The 22375-nt window shown below is 36.7% G+C and overlaps 1 protein-coding gene across 3 annotated transcripts in view; it reads left to right on the forward strand.

The window, feature by feature from the left end:
- The window catches only part of LRRC69 (leucine rich repeat containing 69), a 122596-nt gene that overhangs the window by 96397 nt on the left and 3824 nt on the right, over positions 1 to 22375 (forward strand). Inside the window, exons 7-8 of one of the 3 annotated variants that reach the window (XM_074319069.2) lie at positions 13803 to 13932; positions 19476 to 19614. The exons of 1 other annotated variant lie outside the window; for it this stretch is intronic. In XM_074319069.2, the coding sequence (XP_074175170.1) occupies positions 13803 to 13910 (108 nt within the window). In that variant the 3' untranslated portion in view covers positions 13911 to 13932; positions 19476 to 19614. Of the gene's footprint in view, positions 1 to 13802; positions 16237 to 19475; positions 19615 to 22375 lie in introns of those variants that run through there. One more of the 3 variants, XM_088799437.1, reaches the window with a different exon arrangement.

A 22375-nucleotide genomic window follows, 5' to 3' on the forward strand; every position in this document is an offset into this window, starting at 1 on the left:
ATGTTACACCTTAAAGAACTAGAAAAAGAAGAACAAGTAAAACCCAAGGTCAGCAGAAGAAAGGAAATAATAAAAATTAGAGCAGAACTAAATGAAATAGAGAACAAAAAGACAATAGAAAAAATTAATGTGACAAAGAGCTGGTTCTTTGAAAAGATTAACAAAATTGACAAACCCTTGGCTAGACTTACTAAGATAAAAAGAGAGAAGACACTGATTAACAAAATCAGAAACGTAAAAGGGGAAGTTATCACGGACACCACAGAAATACAAAGGATCATCCAAGAATACTATGAAGGACTATATGCCACCAAATTCAACAACCTAGAAGAAATGAACAAGTTCTTAGAAACATATAGCCTTCCAAGGCTGAACCATGAAGAACTGGAAAATCTAAACAGACCGATCACCAGTAACGAAATTGAATCAGTCATCCAAAACCTTCCCAAAAGCAAAAGTCCGGGACCAGATGGCTTCACTAGTGAATTCTACCAAACCTTCAAAGAGGATCTAATACCAATTCTGCACAAACTCTTCCAAAAAATTGAAGAAGAGACAGTACTCCCTAACTCATTTTATGAGGCCAACATTACCCTGATACCAAAACCTGGTAAGGACAGCACAAAAAAAGAAAACTACAGACCAATATCTCTAATGAATACCGATGCAAAAATCCTAAATAAAATTCTAGCAAATCGAATACAACAATGCATTAAAAAGATTATTCATCACGACCAAGTGGGGTTCATCCCCGGGGCACAAGGATGGTTCAACATATGAAAATCCATCAATGTGATACATCACATAAACAAAATAAAGGACAAAAATCATATGATTATATCAATTGATGCAGAAAAAGCATTTGACAAGATACAACATCCATTTATGATTAAAACACTTAATAAAATGGGTATAGAAGGAAAATACCTTAACATAATAAAGGCCATATATGACAAGCCCTCTGCTAATCTCATAATTAATGGAGAAAAACTGAAGCCCTTTGCTCTACGTTCAGGAACACGACAGGGCTGTCCCCTATCACCTCTGCTTTTCAACATAGTGTTGGAAGTCCTTGCCAGAGCAATCAGGCAAGAGAAAGAAATAAAAGGCATCCAAATTGGGAATGAAGAAGTTAAATTATCACTCTTTGCAGATGACATGATGCTATATATAGAAAACCCTAAAGACTCCACCAAAAAGCTATTAGAAACAATCAACGAATACAGTAAAGTTGCTGGCTACAAAATCAACGCACAAAAGTCCATTGCCTTCCTATATACTAACAATGAAATCTCAGAAAAAGAAATACAAAAAACAATTCCTTTTGCAATTGCAGCAAAAAGAATAAAATACCTAGGAATAAACTTAACCAAGGATGTGAAAGACCTATATGCTGAAAACTATAAGACATTTTTGAAAGAAATTGAAGAAGACACAAAGAAATGGAAAGACATTCCATGCTCATGGATTGGAAGAATCAACATAGTTAAAATGGCCATATTACCCAAAGCAATATACAGATTCAATGCAATCCCCATCAAAATCCCAATGGTATATTTTAAAGAAATAGAACAAAAAATCATCAGATTTGTTTGGAACCACAAAAGACCCCGAATAGCCAAAGCAATCTTAAGAAAAAAGAACTATAATGGAGGTATCACACTTCCTGACTTTGGCCTGTACTACAGGGCCACAATAATCAAAACAGCATGGTATTGGCAGAAAAACAGACACATAGACCAATGGAATAGAATTGAGAACCCAGAAATAAAACCACATAAATATGGACAGATAATTTTTGACAAAGAAGCTAAAAACATACAATGGAGCAAAGACAGCCTCTTCAATAAATGGTGCTGGGAGAATTGGATAGCCACGTGCAAAAGAATGAAACTGGACTGCTATTTGTCACCATGTACCAAAGTTAATTCAAAATGGATCAAAGACTTAAGCATAAGACCTGACACAATAAACTGCATAGAAGAAAACATAGGTACTAAACTTATGGACCTTGGGTTCAAAGAGCATTTTATGAACTTGACTCCAAAGGCAATGGAAGTAAAAGCTAAAATAAACGAATGGGACTATATGAAACTTAAAAGCTTCTGCACAGCGAAAGAAACCATTGACAAAATAAAGAGGCCACCAACTGAATGGGAGAAGATTTTTGCAAACAGTGCCTCCGATAAGGGGCTAGTATCCAGAATATACAAGGAACTCATGCAACTCAACAACAAAAAAACAAACAACCCAATTGAAAAATGGGCAGAGGACTTGAAGAGACATTTCTCCAAAGAGGACATACAAATGGCAAATAAACATATGAAAAAATGCTCAACATCACTAATCATCAGAGAAATGCAAATCAAAACCACAATGAGATATCACCTCACCCCAGTCAGAATGGCTATCATCAACAAGACAAATAGAAACAAATGTTGGAGAGGCTGTGGAGAAAAAGGAACCCTCATACACTGTCGGTGGGAATGCAGACTGGTGCAGCCGTTATGGAAGGCAGTGTGGAGGTTCCTCAAAGAATTACGAATAGAATTGCCGTATGACCCAGCAATCCCTCTCCTGGGTATCTACCCAAAAAATCTGAAAACATTTAGAGATAAAGACACGTGTGCGCCAATGTTCATTGCAGCTTTGTTTACGGTGGCCAAGACATGGAAACAACCAAAATGTCCTTCGATAGATGAATGGATAAAGAAGTTGTGGTACATATACACAATGGAATACTATTCGGCAGTGAGAAAAGATGATATAGGAACATTTATGACAACATGGATGGATCTTGAGAGAGTAATGCTGAGCGAAACAAGTCAGACAGAAAAAGCAGAGAACCATGTGATTTCACTGATATGTGGTATAGAAACCAAAAACAACAAAAGAACAAGACAAACAAATGAGAAACAGAAACTCATAGACACGGACAATAGTTTAGTGGTTGCCAGAGGGTAAGGGGGGTGGGGGTGGAGGTGAGGGTAAGGGGGATCGAATATATGGTGATGGAAAGTGACTCTGGGCGATGAACACACAATGGGATTTATAGATGATGTAATACAGAATTGTACACCTGAAATCTATGTAATTTTACTAACAATTGTCACCCCAATAAATTTAATTTAAAAAAAAAAAAAAGAACTAAAGATAAAATTTTAAGAAAATAGATCACCTACAAAAAATAACAATGGACTAAAAGCAAATGTCAGAAAAACAATGATATGATATCATCAAAGCACTAAGAGAAAGTGACTCAAAAATCTAGAATTATATGCCTAGATAAATTCATAAGCAAAAGATATGAGAGTGTCAGAAAATTATGGGAAGAAAATTTTAAAAAAGGAAACTTGTTTTGCTTTGAAATAACCATTGATTCTAAGCATATTAAAATAATTTTAAAAATTAAACAAAAGTAACATTTAGTAAGCATATGACAGTGAAAATTATATGATGTTGGAAGTAGAATTAAGTGTATAGTATGAATTTATAAATTATGCTAAATAAATTTAAGGATATTTAAAAGTGGTTAAAAATTGGATATTCCAACACTTAGATTGGAATATACTATACCAGGTGCTAGGCATTTGAAATGTTATTTTAATGGCATTGTTTAGTTCCCTGTTTCTAGAATGAAAACATGCACAAAATACATTGGGATGGTAATCAACTTAACCATGTTGGTACACCGTTGTTTTATATATTAGATTGGTGCAAAAGTAATTGCCATTTAAAGGTTAAAAACAATTGCAAAAACCACAATTACTTTTGCACCAACCAAATATCTTTAAGGTTTTATGCTGCTTTTCTACTTAGAGATTATACAAAAACTAGTTGCCTAGAAGCCCCACTTTCTATTAAAGAATCAATTTTAAAATTGTCTTTTTATGAACTAAACTTAGAGAATGCTAACCTTTAGAGTAAATACTTTATCATGAAAGGAGAACTTATTTGATAATGCCAGCATCTGGTTATGCTGTTGAGCTTTACAGAATGTTGTGTCTCTGACAGGATTTACCATCTGAAGGCACAGTTGAATGAGGGAGATACCTGATAACAAATGGGTCTTTATTCTTGACATGAAATAACTAGAAATGGCCAAATATCACATTGTAATTGCTTCTATTTAGGCTAATGTGAAATTATGTCCTACTTATTTTAGGAAACAGTGAGATGAGAATTAGAAAATAGTTGATGAAATATTTTACTCAATCTCAAATATTAACCTTTGCTATAATTCATCCAGATGTTTTTCTCTTTTTCCAAATGTTATATCCTTTGCCATTTGAGTTCAGTTAGTCCTTAGCAATTACAGAATCATCAATACTTTTAATGTAATTGATATTTAAGTATTAACTACTAATGATATATAAACATTTGAAACAGCAACAAAAATTAATGCTTTTTGGTTACTACCAACTTGTACCATGACTAGTGACTCAGAAGTAACCTAAATAGTTTCATAAAATTCTTTCCAAACACTTGAGTGATCCCGTGCCCAAGATATGTATTTGATAGTTTTAATTTTGTGTAGTTATGTTAGTTGAACTTAATGTTTCCCAGGAATTCTTTAAAGTTGAAGAGTTTAGGGAGGGAACAGTTCAGAATATGAGCTCTCAACACTGTACTGAATGATGTAATGTAATTAAAACTAACTTCAGAAGAGACTAGAGTAGGCTACAAATGAGTGAAAACGTTGATCTACTTTATGAAAATGAATGAAAACTTGCAACAATTAATTCCTTTTTTATGACAAGCTGCTAGTAATTAAATGTAACAAGATTACATTTAATAATTTTACTCATTACTTGTAGAGAAAAATCTTACTTTGTAGTAAAAAGTTATTACTGTTGAGATACCACTGACATGAAACTGATCATTTCAACCAGTCAATTGTGAAAATGAATGTAGGTTTTAAAACATTTATGCGATGATTAATCAATTTAATGTGCATTAGGCACTAAGAGTTTCAGAAGCCATCACATTTCTAATTCTGAACAGTCATGAAAGTAGTATGTATTTATTATTTAGAAAAATTAAAATGCTATGAATGTTCCTTATTATTTTATTCAGAAAATAACAGAACAATTATAGTATAAATGAACTCATACACTGTATCTTGACTACTTCTACTCCTATGGGAATTCATGAATTCTCTTCTCTTTGGAGAACTCTTTTGTTCTTAAACTGCTGGGTAGAGTCACAGTTGTATTCAGTTATCTATGGTTTTTTTTTTTTTTTATCTTAAATTGATTCAACTTCAGTACATAAATCTAAAGCTGTGCATTACCAAAATGTTTGAACCTTCCATGTGAAATTCAAAGCAAATTGATTACGGAGAGGTGGTGTTGGACAGCAGGATCATTCTGTGTAGGAGAGAATGCTGCTTAGCTGAATGGGTGACCAGAACATGAGCAGGAGTTTTGTTGTGGTCTCTGCCATTATCACAGTCCAAACTGTCTTAGGGGTGGAATGACCACATAATGTGCTATTTAAACCAAGATAATTTTGAGAGTGAAAGTGGACATTCTTGATAGCTGAAAAAAAACAACAACAACACAGCAGGAAACCAGGACTGCCCTGGGCAAATCAAAATGGCTATACTTTCTAAATGGAGCAATTAACTTTAGAGTTGTTCTCATTGATGGTGCTTATCATTGTTGGTATGGAAGAGTTGTCATTCTGAACATTCATTCTGGATTAAAAAAAATTATTTTCAGTCACTCCATAAATAATTTGAGCACCTGCTTTAAGTAGGAAACTGGGTTCAATGTACAATATAAATAAGTAAGGGACTTAGTTTGTCCCAAATGATTTAAGATCAAGAGTTTAAACTCCAAAGATGCAAACAACACTAACAATAAAAACTAAATGTTAAATGGGTAGTAGAGGTCAATTGCTTTAGGGCTTTAAGTGGAAGGTGAAATTACTGTAGGTTTTCTGTCCTGGAAAGTGCCCAGAAAGATGCTGAAACTTGTATGGGGCCTTAATATAGATAGAATTCAGATACATGGAGAAGGAAGCAGAGAGGATATTTTAGGAGAAGAGAATTTTAAGTAGGAGAATGAATCATGCTCATAGGCCAGTGAGTCAATTAAGATGGTTTGTGGATGGGAGTGGGAGGAAGCAATATTATTTTAAAAAAGGGTCGAATTCTATGAGTCTATCATATGATAGAATAAGGAGGGATAAGTCAATGATGGAAAGAAATATGTATTTCAGAAGGAATCATTTGGCAGTACTGTGCTGGATTAATTGGAGGTTCAAGAGAGGAGAAGCTGAAAAAAACAGACCTGTTAGAGTGATTGCCTAGTGTGGGTGTAAGGGATAGCAGTAGAAACGCAAGGAAAGGAAAAACAATGAGGAAGGTAGAACCACAGAACTTGTTGATTGATTGGATATGGGAAAACTCAGAGGGGTGTAAAGGAGAAAATCAGAAAATTCCAGAGGGAGCTGATTTGGGAGGCAAGACCCCAGATTTAATCTTAAATTGAGTTTCAAGTGATATGTGGGTAATTTAAGTGAATATATTTAACCTTCGATTGAAGACAGATCAGAACAGTAAAACAATATACAGCTTCTATGCATTTTTTGAAAACGTGCACTTTCCAACAACTGTTCATTCTTCCAAACAGTTCTGCAAATTGTTAAACTATAATTTAAAAACTACATTCGTGAAAGAATTTGAGAGGCACACTATGACTAACACTGATCTAGGATTTAGTAAAGAGATTCTAGTCCTGTCTCTGCCTTGAACTATGAGACCTAAGGTAAGTCACATTCCTTCTCACCATATCTGGACTAGTTTCCTGATCTGGACAATGAAGGGATTAGATCAAAGTCTCTTTTAGTTTCAAAGTGTCCTGATTTCATAAGGGGGAGAAGGGCTCTAATAGTCATGCTTTTCATGGTCCTGCAAATTTGGAACATAATACCACTGTTAGTTTTCTATTACTGCTATACCAAATTGCCATAAACTTGGTGTCTTAACAACAAAAATTTATTATCTTACAGTTTAATATATCAGAAGTCCAATATGAATCTCACTGAGCTAAAATCAAGGTGTTAGCCATGCTGCATTCCTTTCTGGAAGCTCTAGAGAAGACTCCATTTTCTTCATCTTTCCAGTTTTTAGAGGCCTCCCACATTCCTTGGCTTATGATTCCCTTCCTCCATCCTCAAAGTCAGCGTTGATACAGCTAGTCCTTTTCATATCACATCACTTGGACCTTATCTTCTGCCTCCCTCTTCCATTTTTAACGGTCCTTGTGACTGAATTGGTCCACTTTGATATCATCCCCATCTCAAGGTCCTTATCTTAATCACACTTGCAAAGTCCGTTTGCCATGTAAGGTAATATACATATTCACAGGTTGGTATTAGGACATGGACATCTTTGGGGAGGCCTACCATGATAGCTTTACCTGAGGAAACAGGAAACCATTTTATTCTTTTTTCCTATTCTTTGTGCTTCATGTAATATTAAAACTTTATCCAAAGCTTTACTTTATACTCTGATAATTTTTGATTTCTCGAAATTTAAAACATGACAGTGACTGTCACCAAGGCATTTGTTGAGTGATTAAAAAATACCTTTTAATTCTACCATTCAACAATGGTAAATATAAATATAAAACTTAGTAAGCATGCATATTTAAACTCAAAGTGCAAAACTTTACTTTCCCTAAAATAGTGAGAGATATTATTTGTTTAGAAATTATTTCCTAATTCTTGTATTTCACTGTAAATACTAAAGAGTGAAAAATTAGACTTTAGCAGAGCATTTTACATTTTAAAGCTTTTGGCTAAAATGTATGCTTTCAAAATAAAAGCGTGTCTAATCATAGACCAACTCTTTGACCTTGGCTTGACAAAAAGGATGTTTCAATTTCTGTTTATAAACAATGACCAAAGCAGGAATTATCTTTGACAGAGGCATGAAGTTTTGTTAATTGAGGTTTGTGAAGAGATGTCCTTTATAACAGGGTGTCTCATCATTATTTTGTAACATGCTCATTTCAAATGGACATATGTCATACCAGTAACACTATTGTGATGAAGGCACAAATGGAAATAGAAATTTAATTGATATCAAGAGGTAAGGTATTAGAGACTTCCTTTTTACATGCAAACATTATGAATACAGTAACTATAGATGGAAATACTAGGGTGCCAAAAAATGTATACAAGTGGACACTTTGGTCAATGTTGCTAAAGCAGTAGTTCGCTGTAATCAGAAATGTCTGGCTGCTAATGGTAACCACTTTGAGCATCTCTTATAATTGCAGAAGTCAAATGTGACTTGTATTCATCTTTTGTTATTGGTATATATTGAGTATTACAATTTTAACATTGTTTTCCTTTCTTAAAATGTGTATACTTTTTTTGGCACCCTTTGTATATGTCACCAAGGAACTATGTTGAGTCCATTTTTCTCAGTAAAATTTCCTGGAAACAATTCATAGTCCTTAGAAATATTATATCAGAAATAGTAATTAGAAAGTTAGAGAATAGTCACAAGCAAAGTTACATATTCAATGCAAAACTTTGATAAAATAAGCCCTAAAACATTAAACAAAACATTTTGTTCTAATTAATTAAACCATAATAGCCCCAACAAGGGAAAAGTGGAACAAAGATACTTTGCATTCCTGCTTGCAACAAAATCCAACCCAAACACTGCCCAGACGATTTCTTAATAACAGAAGGGAAATGGCTAAAACCACTGTGGAAACAGAAAATACCCTTAATATTATTAAATTTCTGTTACAAACTTTTCGCCTCATGGAGAAACTGGACAAAGCAAATTAGATAACTGTATGGCTCCACTTGCTTCCTTTGTTTATATTTGTTTTTCTTTCTGTAATGTACTCCTCTTGGTTCATGGCTCTATGCTTTGCCCTAGATTCTTAAATAGGAGCCAAGTGAAGTATATGTAGCATGGTTTATTTTAATAGCCCTTTAGTTCTAGATGAAATTAGGCAGGAATGGCTGGTTGGATGAGAGGTCTGTCTACTGTATAGAAAGGGAAAAGACCATATCTAGCTTGCAATTTTTGTCACTAGTAGTTCTTCAGGGACAATTTCAACACTTAGCTATAGGTAAAACCAAATATTTAATAAAGACAGCAAATCAGACATTTGAAAAGCTACTACAAAGGTCAAAAGAAAAAATATCAAACCCAACTCAAACTACAATAGCTAGTTAGGAGATACATAACACAAAAATATCTAAAATATGACATCAATAATGTAAAGCATGGAGGAAGGGGAAGTAAAAATGTAGTCGTTATAGAACATATTGGAACGTAAATGTCCTTCAGCTTAAAATAGACTGCTAGAGATAGAGAATGATATACATAAACCTCATGGTAATGGTAAACAGAAATAAAAAAACCTACGAAAGATATAAAAACAAAAACAACAACAAAGGAAAACCCAAACAAACACTAAAGAAAAACAGCAAACCACCAGGAAAGAGATTAAGAAGAATAGAGCAGAGAACTATAAAATAACCAAAACAATGAACAAAATGGCAATAAGCACATACCTATCCTTAGTTACCCTAAATGTAAATGAACTAAATGTTCCAATCAAAAGATATAGGATGACAGAATGGATTAAAAAACCATGATCCATTGATATGCTGCTTACAGGAGACTCACTTCAGATTGAAAAACACACAGACTGAAAGGGAAGAGATAGAGAAAGATATTCCATGCAAATAGAAGTGAAAAGAAAGCTGGGGTAGCAATACTCATATCCAACATTAAAGACTTCAAAACAATGTAAAAATAGAAAAAGAAGGAAACTACATATTTTTAAAGGAGTCAATCCAAGAAGAGGATATAACAATCATAAATATGTATGCACTCAACATAGAAACACCTAAATATATAAAATAAGTATTCATAGACATAAAGGGAGAAATCCACTTTATGTAATGCAATGATAATAGAGTATTTTAAAACCCTACTCACATCAATGGATAGATCATCCAGACAGAAAATTAGTAAGGAAGTAATGGTCTTAAATGACACATTAGACCAGATCAACTTATCTGGCATTTATACATTCTTTTTCAAGTGCATATGGAACATTCTTCAAGATAGATCATATTAGGTTGGTGCAAAAGTAATTGTGGTTTAAAAGGTTAAAAATAATTTCAAAAACTGCAGTTACTTTTGCACCAACCTAATATATTAGGCCACAAAACAAACCTTAATAAATGGAAGAAGATTGAAATTATATCCAGCATCTTTTCTGACCACAATTGTATGAAATTAGAAATCAATCACTGTTCTGTACACCTGAAGCTGAAGTAGAATAATATTGAATGTCAACTATAATTAAATATATATACGTGTGTGTGTGTGTATATATATATATATATATATATATATATATATATATATATGGTCATGGGATATAAAGTACAGCATAGGGAATATAGTCAATGGTATTGTAACAGCTATATACAATGTCAGAGGGGTAGTAGACATGGGGGGTATCGCTTTGTGAGGGGTGTGAATGTCTAATCATTATGTTGTTTTGTACACCTGAAACTAATTTAAAAAAATAAAATTAAAAAACAACAACTATAGGAACAAAACTGGAAAAAACACAAATATTTGGAGCTTAATCAACATACTACTAAACATCAATGGATCAAATAATAAATAAAAAAGGGAATAAAAAATTATCTGGAAACAAATGAAAATGCAAGTTTTCAAAAAAGTTTGGGATACAGCTAAAACATTTCCAAGAAGGAAGTTAAATTCATAGCTATATAAGCCTGCCTCAAGAAACAAGAAAAGTCCCAAATAAGCAATCTAACTCTATACCTAAAGGAACTAGAAAAATAACAAACAGAACCCAAAATAAACAGAAGGAAGAAATAGTTAAAATCAGAGTGGAAATAAATGAAATAGAAATTAAAACCATGGAGAAGATCAATAAAAATAAGAGCTGGTTCTTTGAAAAGATAAATAAAATTGATAAAACTTTAGCCAAACTCGTCAAGAAAAAAGAGAGCTCAAATAAATAAAATCATAAAGAAGAGAGAAGTTACAACTGACGCCACAGAAATCCAAAGAATAATTTTAAAATATTATAAACAATTATATGCAACAAATTTGACAATCTGGAAGAAATGGATAAATTTCTAAAAGTGTATAACCTGCCAACATTGAACTAGGAAGACATACAAAATCTAAACAGCCTTGTTACTAGCAATGAAATGGAAGCAATAATCAAAAAACTCTGAACAAATGAAAATTCAGGACCAGATGACTTCACAGGTGAATTCTACCAAACATTCAAAGAAGAATTAAAACCTATCCATCTTAAAATATTTCAAAAAAATTGGAGATGAAAGAATACTTCCAAACTCATTTTATGCAGCCAACATTATCCTCATACAAATACCAGAGAAAGACATTACAAAAAAAAAAAAAAGAAAAAAAAAGAAAAGGTAATTACAGGCCAATACCCTTGATGAACATAGATTCAAAAATTCTCAACAAAATATTAGCAAACTAGATTCAACAATGCATTAAAAGCCTTCTACACCTAAGCAAGTGGGATACATCCAAGGGATGCAAGGTTGATTCAACATTCATAAATCAATAATGTGATACATCACATTAACAAAATGAAGGATGAAAGTCATAATCAATAGATGCAGAAAAAGCATTTGATTTCAGATCTTACATTTAGGTCTTCAATCCATTTTGAATTTATTCTTGTATATGGTGTAAGGAGGTGGTCCAACTAATCAGAAACAGTCTCAGAGACATAGAGGAAAAACTGAGGGTTGCTAGATGGGAGGAGAGGTAGGGATAAGGGGGAAGGTGAGGGGATTGGAAAGCACAATTGGTAACCACAAGATTGCCACGGGGATATGAAAGTCAATTTGGGGAATGTAATCAATAATGTTGTAAAGATTTTGTAGGGTATCCGATGGACACTTGTCCCATTAGGGAGACCACCTCAGGGATGATGTAGACTCCTGATCACTGTACCTGAAGCTGAAGCTGAACAATAATGAATGTCAACTACAATTATACATACATATATATATATATATATATATATATATATATATATATATATATAATTATAAAATTATAATTATATAATTATACACACACACACACACACACACACACACACACACATATATATATATATATATATATATATATATATATATATATATATATATATATATATATATATATTACAAGAAGTGGAGTACAGCATTAGGAATAGAGATAGTGGAAATGTAATGGCTGTACGCGATGTCAGAGGGGTAGTAGATGGGGGAGGGGGGTTATCACTGTGTGAAGGATATAAATGATACATGTCTATTACATTGTTTTGTACACCTGAAACTAATAAAAAAAGAAAAAATAGAAAAAGCATTTGACAAAAGTTAACATTGTTTTATAACAACTCTCAACGAAGTGGGTATAGAAGGTACATATCTCAATATAGTAAAGGCTATATATAACAAATCCACAGCTAATATACTCAAAGTGAAAAGCTGAAAGCCTTTCCTCTAAGATCAGGAACAAGACAAGGATGCCCACTATCACCACTTCTATGTAACATAGTATTGGAACATCTAGTCACAGTAATTAAACAAGAAAAAAAAAAAAAGGCAGATCAGAAAAAGAAGTAAAACTCTCATTATTTGAAGATGACATGATATATATAGAAAACCCTGAAGACACCCCCAAAAATGATTAAAACTAATAAATGAATGCAGTAAAATTACAGAATTCAGAATCTATATATGGAAATTTGTTGTGTTTACATACACCACTAATGAATGAGCAGAAAGATAAATTAAGAGAACCTAAATAGACATTTCTCCAAAGAGGACATACAGATGGCTAACAGACATATGAAAAGATGCTCAATGCCACTCATTATCAGGGAAATGTAAATTAAAGCCACAATGAGATATCACCTCACATCTGTCAGAATGGCTGCCATAAATATATCAACAAACACCAAGATTGGTACGAGGATGTGGAGAAAAGGGAACCCTCACGCATTGTTGGTGGGATTGCAAATTTGTGCAGCCGCTATGGAAAACATTATGGAGGTTCCTCAAAAAAATTAAAACTAGAACTACTTTATGACCAGCAATTCCACTGCTGGGTATTAAGCCAAAGAAATCCAAAGCATTAATTAGAAAAAATATGTGTACCCCTATGTTTATTGCAGTGCTATTCACAATAGTCAAGATACGGAAACAACCAAAATGCCCATCAATAGATTATTGGATAGAGAAACAGTGGTACAATTACACAACAGAGTATCACTCTGCCTTAAAAAAGAATGAAATCTTATCTTTTGCAACATGGATGGATTGTGGGGAGCCATGGTTTCTTGCAACCCTGAACCTTGCAGACTGGCTTGGTTTCTGCCCCCATAACATTGTCTCTGCCTTATCTGAAAAGCGCCTAACGGCTGCTGAGGAATGTGGTGAAAACGGCCAGTTCCCAGACACAAAAAACTAAGGGCTTTCTAGACAAATAGTAGATTCTGTCTCCTTGAAATATTTACTTTTGTGAGTTTCAGTGACCTTGTATCTTCTATGTCAAAGTAAGGTTGAAGCTGGAAAGATTTACTTTCACTGAGATAATGCATATCTTCTTCGTTTAACTGCACGTACTCAAATTGTATATATTGGTTAGAGATAATAAACTCAGGGCTTCAGAATGACTGAAGACCGGCCGCATTAGCATTTGTGTGTGTCTTTTATTTCATTCCCACTCCCCCATTCAGGTACTGATCGACTCGTGGCGGCTGGCCCGTCACACTTGGCGCCCGAACAGGGACCTGAATACGGGGGTAACAGTGAGGAACACCACGTGGCAAGGGCCCAGCTCGTAGAGAGCTTATCAGTGGATGCGTGGTGAGTAAGGCACAATACCCCTCGGTCGAATGAGTGTGTGAGTGAGTGATAGCTCCACGACTTCGTGTTACGGAGCTTGATTGGGCCCTAATCTGCGATTCCGGTTCTGTCATACGGCATAACGGCGACTGGACTTCTGTCTACCTGTCCGGGGAATTATACCGGAGCGCCTTAGCCAAGACAGATTTGGTTCCGCGAGGGGCACGGCCAGACGGGCATCAGAGTGTTTTCTTTGTTTGAAAGAAGGGCCGAGTTAGGGTGAAGGATGGGTCACGCTAGCAGCAAGGACCTGTATGTTAGAGGACTTAAGAAATTGCTTGCCGCCCGTGGCAGTCGGGTGAGCAGAGAACAGTTAGATAAGTTTTTAGAATTTGTAAAAGAAGTTTGTCCATGGTTTCCAGAAGAAGGCACTGTCAGTCTGGAAACTTGGGAGAAAGTGGGAGAGCAGTTACAAGATTATTATGCTGCCCACGGACCTCAGCAGATCCCTGTAGAAACATTCGGGTTGTGGACCTTGATTAGAGATTGTTTAGATCTCAGGCGTAAGAGCTGTAAGCTAGAGAAAGTAAAACAAGCTGGCAATGAAGAAATTCTTTCATCTGCCGCTTCTCTGGCAGAGAGAGAAAAGGGGGAGGAAGCCAAACCCACAGAAAAATTTTTTAAAGATACAGAGCCTATTTATTATGAACCTCCGGTCGAGGACTGGGAAGATTTAGACTCTCAGGATCAGGAAGACTCAGAGGATGAAGCAGCCAAACATAATAGGAACATATACCCTCCTTTGGTGGCTATGGCTCAAGAAGGCAGACAACCTGCAGGCACTACACTTTCTCTTGCAGATCAGATAAAGATGATTCAGGGACAGTTGATTGAACTTAAAGTTGCTGTGGACAAAAGAAATTGTCCTCGGGGTCCCCAGATTCCTTTTAGAGAACAATGGAATCCTCGGGGCAAAGATCCCCCCAGAGTTATTCCTTTTGCACCACCTCCTGAGGAGCTCTGTATGTGGGGTCCTCCGTTGCAGCCCCCAGTTTGGGACATGCCTACTAAGCCTCCGCCGAATTATGTTAAGCCAGGATCAGACTCTAATGTGCGTTCCCCTCTTCAAATGGCTTGTGAGGAAGCTCACAAGCAGGGGGAATCCACAGAACAATTTGGAGTATATCCTCTTTTTGACAGGATTGACCAGGAAGGAAATAGGTTTAGAGAATGGAGGCCAATTCAATGGAAACAATTAAAAGAGTTAAAAGAGGCTTGTGTACAGTACGGCCCTATTGCCCCTTTCACCTTAGCAATTCTGGATGCTTTGTCTAATGAAGCTACTCCTCCAGAGGATTGGAAGCATATTGCTCATGCTTGCCTTTCCGGGGGCGATTATCTTTTGTGGAAATCCGAGTTTTATGAAAATTGCAAGAAGAAAGCTAATCAGAATGCCTCAGGACAAATTCCCATCACTTTTGACATGTTAGCAGGAAAAGGAATATATGCTGAATTAAGGAATCAGATGGACTTTGTGGCAGGAGCTTATGTTCAGACCACTGCTGCAGCAAAAGATGCCTGGCGTATGCTGCCAGATACTTCCCGCAAAGAGGATCATGTTTCTCAGATAAGGCAAGGACCCGATGAGCCCTTTCAAGATTTTGTATCTCGCCTCTGTACAGCTGCAGGGCGGATTTTTGGGTCATCAATGGCCACTCAGTCCTTTATAACACAGCTTGCCTATGAGAATGCTAATTCTGCATGTCAAGCTGTTATTAGACCATTCAGAAAAAAGGGAACCTTATCTGATTATATTCGCTTGTGCTCTGATGTAGGTTCCTCTTTTACACAGGGCATAGCCATAGCGGCTGCTATTCAGGGAAAGCCTATGAAAGAAATACTGTATCAACAAGCAAGATTTAATACAGGAAGTCGCTCTGGAGCTTGTTTTACTTGTGGCAAAAAGGGACATCGAGCTGCTCAATGCCCTCATAAAGGGGAATCTGAGAACTCGGCTGCTCCTGTGAGAAAGCCTCCAGATGTGTGTCCTAAATGCAAGAGAGGAAAACATTGGGCCAATGAATGCAGATCCAAGACAGATAAAGATGGAAAGCCCATCCAGGAAAACTGGGTGAGGGGCCAGCCCCAGGCCCCGAATCAACAATGCTATGGGGCACTGCAGATCCCAGCGCAGATGCAGGGACAAAGAGGGAACGAGCCTCTGAGAGGAAATACATCACAGATTTATTTCAGGCCACCTCAGGTAGCGCAGGATTGGACCTGTGTTCCACCACCAACATTGTACTAACTCCCGAGATGGGAATGCAAGCATTGCCCACAGAAATCTTTGGGCCACTACCACCAGAAACTGTAGGTTTATTATTAGGAAGAAGCAGTGCCACTATGAAAGGGATTCAGGTTTTCCCGGGAGTTATTGATGAGGATTTTACCGGAGAAATTAAAATCATGACTCATTCACCCTTGAATGTTTCAGTCATACCTGCTGGAACTCGCATAGCTCAGCTAATTATTTTGCCTCGTGTAAAAATAAGAAAAAATAGGCAAAATCAGGAACGTGGAGACCGAGGATTCGGTTCCTCTGATGTTTATTGGGTTCAGGAAATAAAAAGAGATCGACCTGTTTTGCAGCTTAAAATTAATGGAAAAGGTTTTCAGGGACTTTTGGATACTGGCGCTGATGTCTCCTGCATATCTGCACAACACTGGCCATCTAACTGGCCGATGCAAAACACTATTACAGATTTGCAGGGCATAGGACAATCTCATTCCCCTAAGCAAAGCAGTAATTTGTTGTCATGGCAGGATGAGGACGGACATCAAGGGACTTTCCAGCCATATATTATTCCCGGCCTGCCTGTTAATTTGTGGGGACGAGATATTATGAGTAATATGGGAGTCTATCTTTATAGCCCAAGCACTCAAGTAACTCAGCAAATGTTTGATCAAGGGCTTCTCCCAGGACAAGGCTTAGGCATTAAGGGACAGGGACGTCAGAAACCTATTTCGCCTAACCCTAATTTACAAAGAACAGGTCTGGGATATTTTCCCCAGGGGTCATAGATTTACCTGTACTCCACCAAAAAACTACAGAAGCAATAACTTGGAAATCTGATACGCCTGTGTGGATAGATCAATGGCCCCTTACTCAAGAAAAAATATTAGCCGCTCAAGCGCTAGTACAGGAGCAGCTTGATAAAGGCCATGTAATTAAATCTACGTCACCCTGGAATTCACCCATTTTTGTAATTAAAAAAAAATCAGGGAAATGGAGATTATTACAAGATTTGAGAAAAGTAAATGAAACTATGGAAGTTATGGGTGCTCTCCAGCCAGGGTTACCTCATCCTTCTGCTATTCCAAAGGATACTTATAAAATAGTGCTAGATTTGAAAGACTGCTTTTATAATATACCACTCCATCCCCAAGATTGTAAGAGATTTGCCTTTAGCATTCCTAGTCCAAACTTCCAGGAACCTGTAAGAAGGTATCAATGGAGAGTCCTTCCCCAGGGTATGGCCAATAGCCCTACCTTGTGTCAGAAGTTTGTTAGTAAAGCAATTGATAACACCAGAAAACAGTTTCCTTCTGTGTATATCATTCATTATATGGATGACATCTTATTGGCTTGTAAAAAAAAAGAAATGTTGTTAGCTTGCTTTACAGATATGAAAAAGAACCTTCTAGCCTCAGGTCTTATTATTGCACCTGAAAAAGTGCAAAGAAGTGAGCCTTATTCTTACTTGGGATGGCACTTATTTGCTCAGTATTTCACTCCCCAAAAAATAGAGCTTAGGAAAGATCATCTTAAATCTCTTAATGATTTTCAAAAGCTGTTGGGAAATATTAATTGGCTACGTCCTTCTTTGGGATTAACTACTGGAGATCTTAAACCACTGTTTGAAATTTTAAAAGGAGATTCTGATCCAACCTCCTCCAGGTCTCTTACTGAGCCTGCAAGGAAGGCTCTTTCTAAGGTTGAGAAAGCCATTCAGCAACAGCATGTTTCCTTTTTAGATTATTCTAAACCTCTATATGTGTATGTTCTGGACACCAAGCATACACCCACAGCAGTGTTGTGGCAAGAAGGGCCACTTAGATGGATACACCTCCATGTGGCTGCACAAAAGAATCTTACTCCTTATTATGAATTTGTGGCCAGTTTAATTCAGGAGAGCCGCCTAGAAGCTCGAAAATATTATGGAAAAGAGCCAGATTTTATTATTATCCCTTTTACAAAAACACAAATTCAAGGCCTGATGCAGTTTACAAACAGTTTTCCTATTGCATTGGCTCATTTTGTGGGAACTTTGGATAATCATTATCCCAAGCATAAATTGCTTCAATTTTTTCAACATCATGATCCAATTTTTCCTTCAATAGTGTCACATACTCCTCTTCCTGCTGTACCTAATATTTTTACTGATGAATCTAGCAATGGTGTAGCTGTTTATGCGCTCGATGAAAAAGTCATTAAAAGAGTACAGACACCTCCTGCCTCAGCTCAGATAGTTGAGCTTCGAGCAGTTCATATGGTATTGCTTGACTTTGCTTCTCAGTCTTTTAATTTATTCTCTGACAGCCATTATGTGGTTCGTGCCATCAGGAATTTAGAAACGGTACCTTTTATTAGCACCAGTAATCCTGTTATTCAGGACCTGTTTCTTCAGATACAACAGGCCATTCAGTTACGCTGTAAGAAATTTTACATTGGCCATATTAGAGCTCATTCTAATCTTCCAGGTCCTTTAGCCTCAGGAAATCAAATTACAGACTCTGCTACTCAGCTCATTGCCTTGACTCAAATAGAAAAGGCACAAAAGGCTCATAGTCTCCATCATCAAAATAGCCAGAGCTTGAGACTACAGTATAAAATAACCAGAAAAACAGCACGTCAGATAGTAAAACAGTGTCCGGATTGTTCACATCTCCAACCTGTGCCTCATTATGGAGTCAACCCTCGAGGCCTGCGTCCTAATGACTTATGGCAAATGGATGTGACTCATATACCTAAATTTGGAAAGTTAAAATATGTTCATGTCTCTATTGATACCTTCTCCGGATTCGTTGTGGCCACGGCTCAGACCGGAGAAGCAACGTCACATGTAATCAGACATTGTCTTGCTGCATTTGCCATGATTGGAACTCCTAAAAAACTTAAAACAGATAATGGCTCAGGTTATACCAGCAAAAAATTTTTTCTATTTTGCCAGCAATTTTCGATCAATCATGTTACTGGCATTCCTTACAATCCCCAAGGACAAGGGATTGTTGAGCGCACTCATGGTACATTGAAAGTTAATTTGCATAAAATAAAAAAAGGAGAGTTATATCCCCTGACGCCTCATAATTATCTGTCTCATTCTCTCTTTATTCAAAATTTCTTGACCTTGGATGCCCATGGTAAAAGTGCTGCAGAACGTTTTTGGCATCCTTCTACTGCCCCTCAGGCTTTAGTCAAATGGAAAGATCCACTTACGGGCTCTTGGCAAGGCCCAGATCCAGTCCTCATATGGGGACGAGGACATGTATGTATTTTTCCACAGGATGCAGAAGGCCCTCGGTGGCTGCCAGAACGATTGGTGCGACATGTGGACCCTCTACCTACTGATGAGGCTGATAGTCTTCAACAATGCAGAAAAAGACCAGACGTATTGGGCCTATGTACCTGATCCACCAATCCTCCACCCCGCAGTGTGGGACGGTCCTGAGATTCCAGTCTATGTTAATGACACCCATGTCTTAGGACTGCCCTCTGATGGACACATGAAACAGCATTTGGAGAAGAAGTTCACTTATAATGGTATAGGAATAGGTTTGCCTATTTGTATTGCAAAAAATAGGTCTACATCTGGGTGCTTGCGCAGTTCTCCTGTCACTATGCACATTAATGACTCTTTAGTTGGATGGACTATTCGTCTTAACATGCTAGGCGATTGGTCAGGAGGACGCAGAATAAATCTGCCCGTCCCTCCATCGCGTCCATCTTGCAATAAAAGATTAAAATTAAATACTGAGACTGTCCCATGGAGAGCCTGTCCTGGCAATGATCCTGTTCGTTATGACATCCCCGGGACAAACAGATATATCATTGACTGGTCAAGAAGTAACCGGTCAGGATGGGCCAGAGAACTGACTTCTGGACTTTGGACTTCTGATACGCAGTATCAGCAAAATTCACTATGGAGGCTTATGGGAACAATGGATAAGGTTGAAACCAGGCTCTCTCTGCCCATGAGGATTTTGAAAGACAAAACTAGAGATTGGACTATTGTTGCTGAGACTGTTAATGTATCTGCTTGTGTTCCTTCTCCTTATGCACTGTTGATTGGAAATGTTAATGTACACTTTGTAGAAAATCAATTTCATGTATCCTGTAGCAATTGTTCTTTAGCAAATTGTATTTCTTGGGTACCATCAGGAACTCATGTTATGATACTTAAACAACCATCTTTTGTTATGCTTCCTGTTAATATTTCTGGACCTTGGTATACTGAAAGAAGTTTGCAGATTTTCAAAGAAATTGAGTATGCTTTGAGTAGACCAAAGCGGTTTATTGGACTTCTAATTACAGGAATTATGGCTTTGGTTACTATTATTGCAACTGCTGCTACAGCAGCTGTGGCTCTTTCTCAGACTATTCAAAATGCTCATTATGTTAATACTCTTTCAAAAAATGTTACTTTAGCTTTAGGGACCCAAAAAGCTATTGATGAGAAATTAGAGCAAAAAGTGAATGCCCTTTATGATACAGTTCAGTATATGGAAAATGTCATTCAAGGTATGAAAGTTAAATCTCATTTAGAATGTCATTCAGAATATCATTGGATATGTGTCACTTCTAAAAAGTATAATAATAGTCAATATGATTGAAATCGGGTTCGTTTACATCTTCAAGGAATTTGGCATAATGCTAATTTGTCTTTAGATATGCTTCAGCTTCATGATAAAGTTCAAAGTATGAGAGAAGCTGAACCCTTGAAATTTGATGCAGCTCAGGCTGCCTCTGAGTTTGTTGATGTTCTTAGGAGTGTTTTGCCCTCTATGCCTTATATTACCCATTCTGTTATAATATTTCTTACATTGGGCATCTGTGTCTGCTTGGTTCTGTGCCTACTCCCTATCCTCATCAGATGTTTCATCAGCAGGATGTTAGACTTACGAGCTGACATCCATCAGCTTGAGCTCAAGGCGAAGCCTTAAGTCTTTCTCCCCCATGCATTTAGAGGGGCGGGTTAGTCAACGACGGGCAAATACTTGGGAGCCGCTTCAACACCTAAGACAGGGCTTGTATTAATAAAATATGAGTACCAAAGACGGGTAAGTTGAGGCTGGCGTCCTGAGATGCCTAAGTCAGGCACCGTCACCTCGCCATCCTGGCTGGATGGACTTTGCTTTTATAAAATAAAAAAGGGGGAGATGTGGGGAGCCATGGTTTCTTGCAACCCTGAACCTTGCAGACTGGCTCGGTTTCTGCCCCCATAACATTGTCTCTGCCTTATCTGAAAAGCGCCTAACGGCTGCTGAGGAATGTGGTGAAAACGGCCAGTTCCCAGACACAAAAAACTAAGGGCTTTCTAGACAAATAGTAGATTCTGTCTCCTTGAAATATTTACTTTTGTGAGTTTCAGTGACCTTGTATCTTCTATGTCAAAGTAAGGTTGAAGCTGGAAAGATTTACTTTCACTGAGATAATGCATATCTTCTTCGTTTAACTGCACGTACTCAAATTGTATATATTGGTTAGAGATAATAAACTCAGGGCTTCAGAATGACTGAAGACCGGCCGCATTAGCATTTGTGTGTGTCTTTTATTTCATTCCCACTCCCCCATTCAGGTACTGATCGACTCGTGGCGGCTGGCCCGTCACAATGGATCTAGAGGATATAATGCTAAGTGAAATAAGTCAGACAGAGAAAAATGAATGCTGTATGATTTCACTTATACATGGAATCTAAAACAAAAAAGAAACTGAATAAACAAAACAAAATAAAAACAAGCCCATAGGTATAGAGAATAAGTTGCTGGTTGCCAAAGGGAAGGGGCGAGGGGTGGATGGGAATAAAAAATAAATGTTAAAAAAAATGACATAGCTATTTGTTATTCAACATCACCCCTTTAAAAAACATATGAATAAACTCTTCTTCAACAGTTAAATATAATCTAATTAATCAGTATGATCTCTTGCAGAGTAGATTTAAAATACTATATGTGTCTATAGTTGGAAGACTACTTATGAATGTTTTCCCCCTAGACTAATGTATTTATTATTGATCTCTCACGAGTCAACATTTTATGATCGATTTATTGTTTATATTGTATTGTTTTCCCAATACATGTGTATATTCTTGGATTTCTGCTCTCATAGTTCACCTTTTCTAAATGTCTTTTCATGTTGCTTCTCTCTAGGAAGCCACATGTTAGTCATCCTTCAAAATTCAGCTC

This window comes from Rhinolophus sinicus, chromosome 7 (genome assembly GCF_057876585.1).
Source record: "Rhinolophus sinicus isolate RSI-liver-muscle chromosome 7, RSI-T2T, whole genome shotgun sequence".
NCBI classification, from domain to species: Eukaryota; Metazoa; Chordata; class Mammalia; order Chiroptera; family Rhinolophidae; genus Rhinolophus; species Rhinolophus sinicus.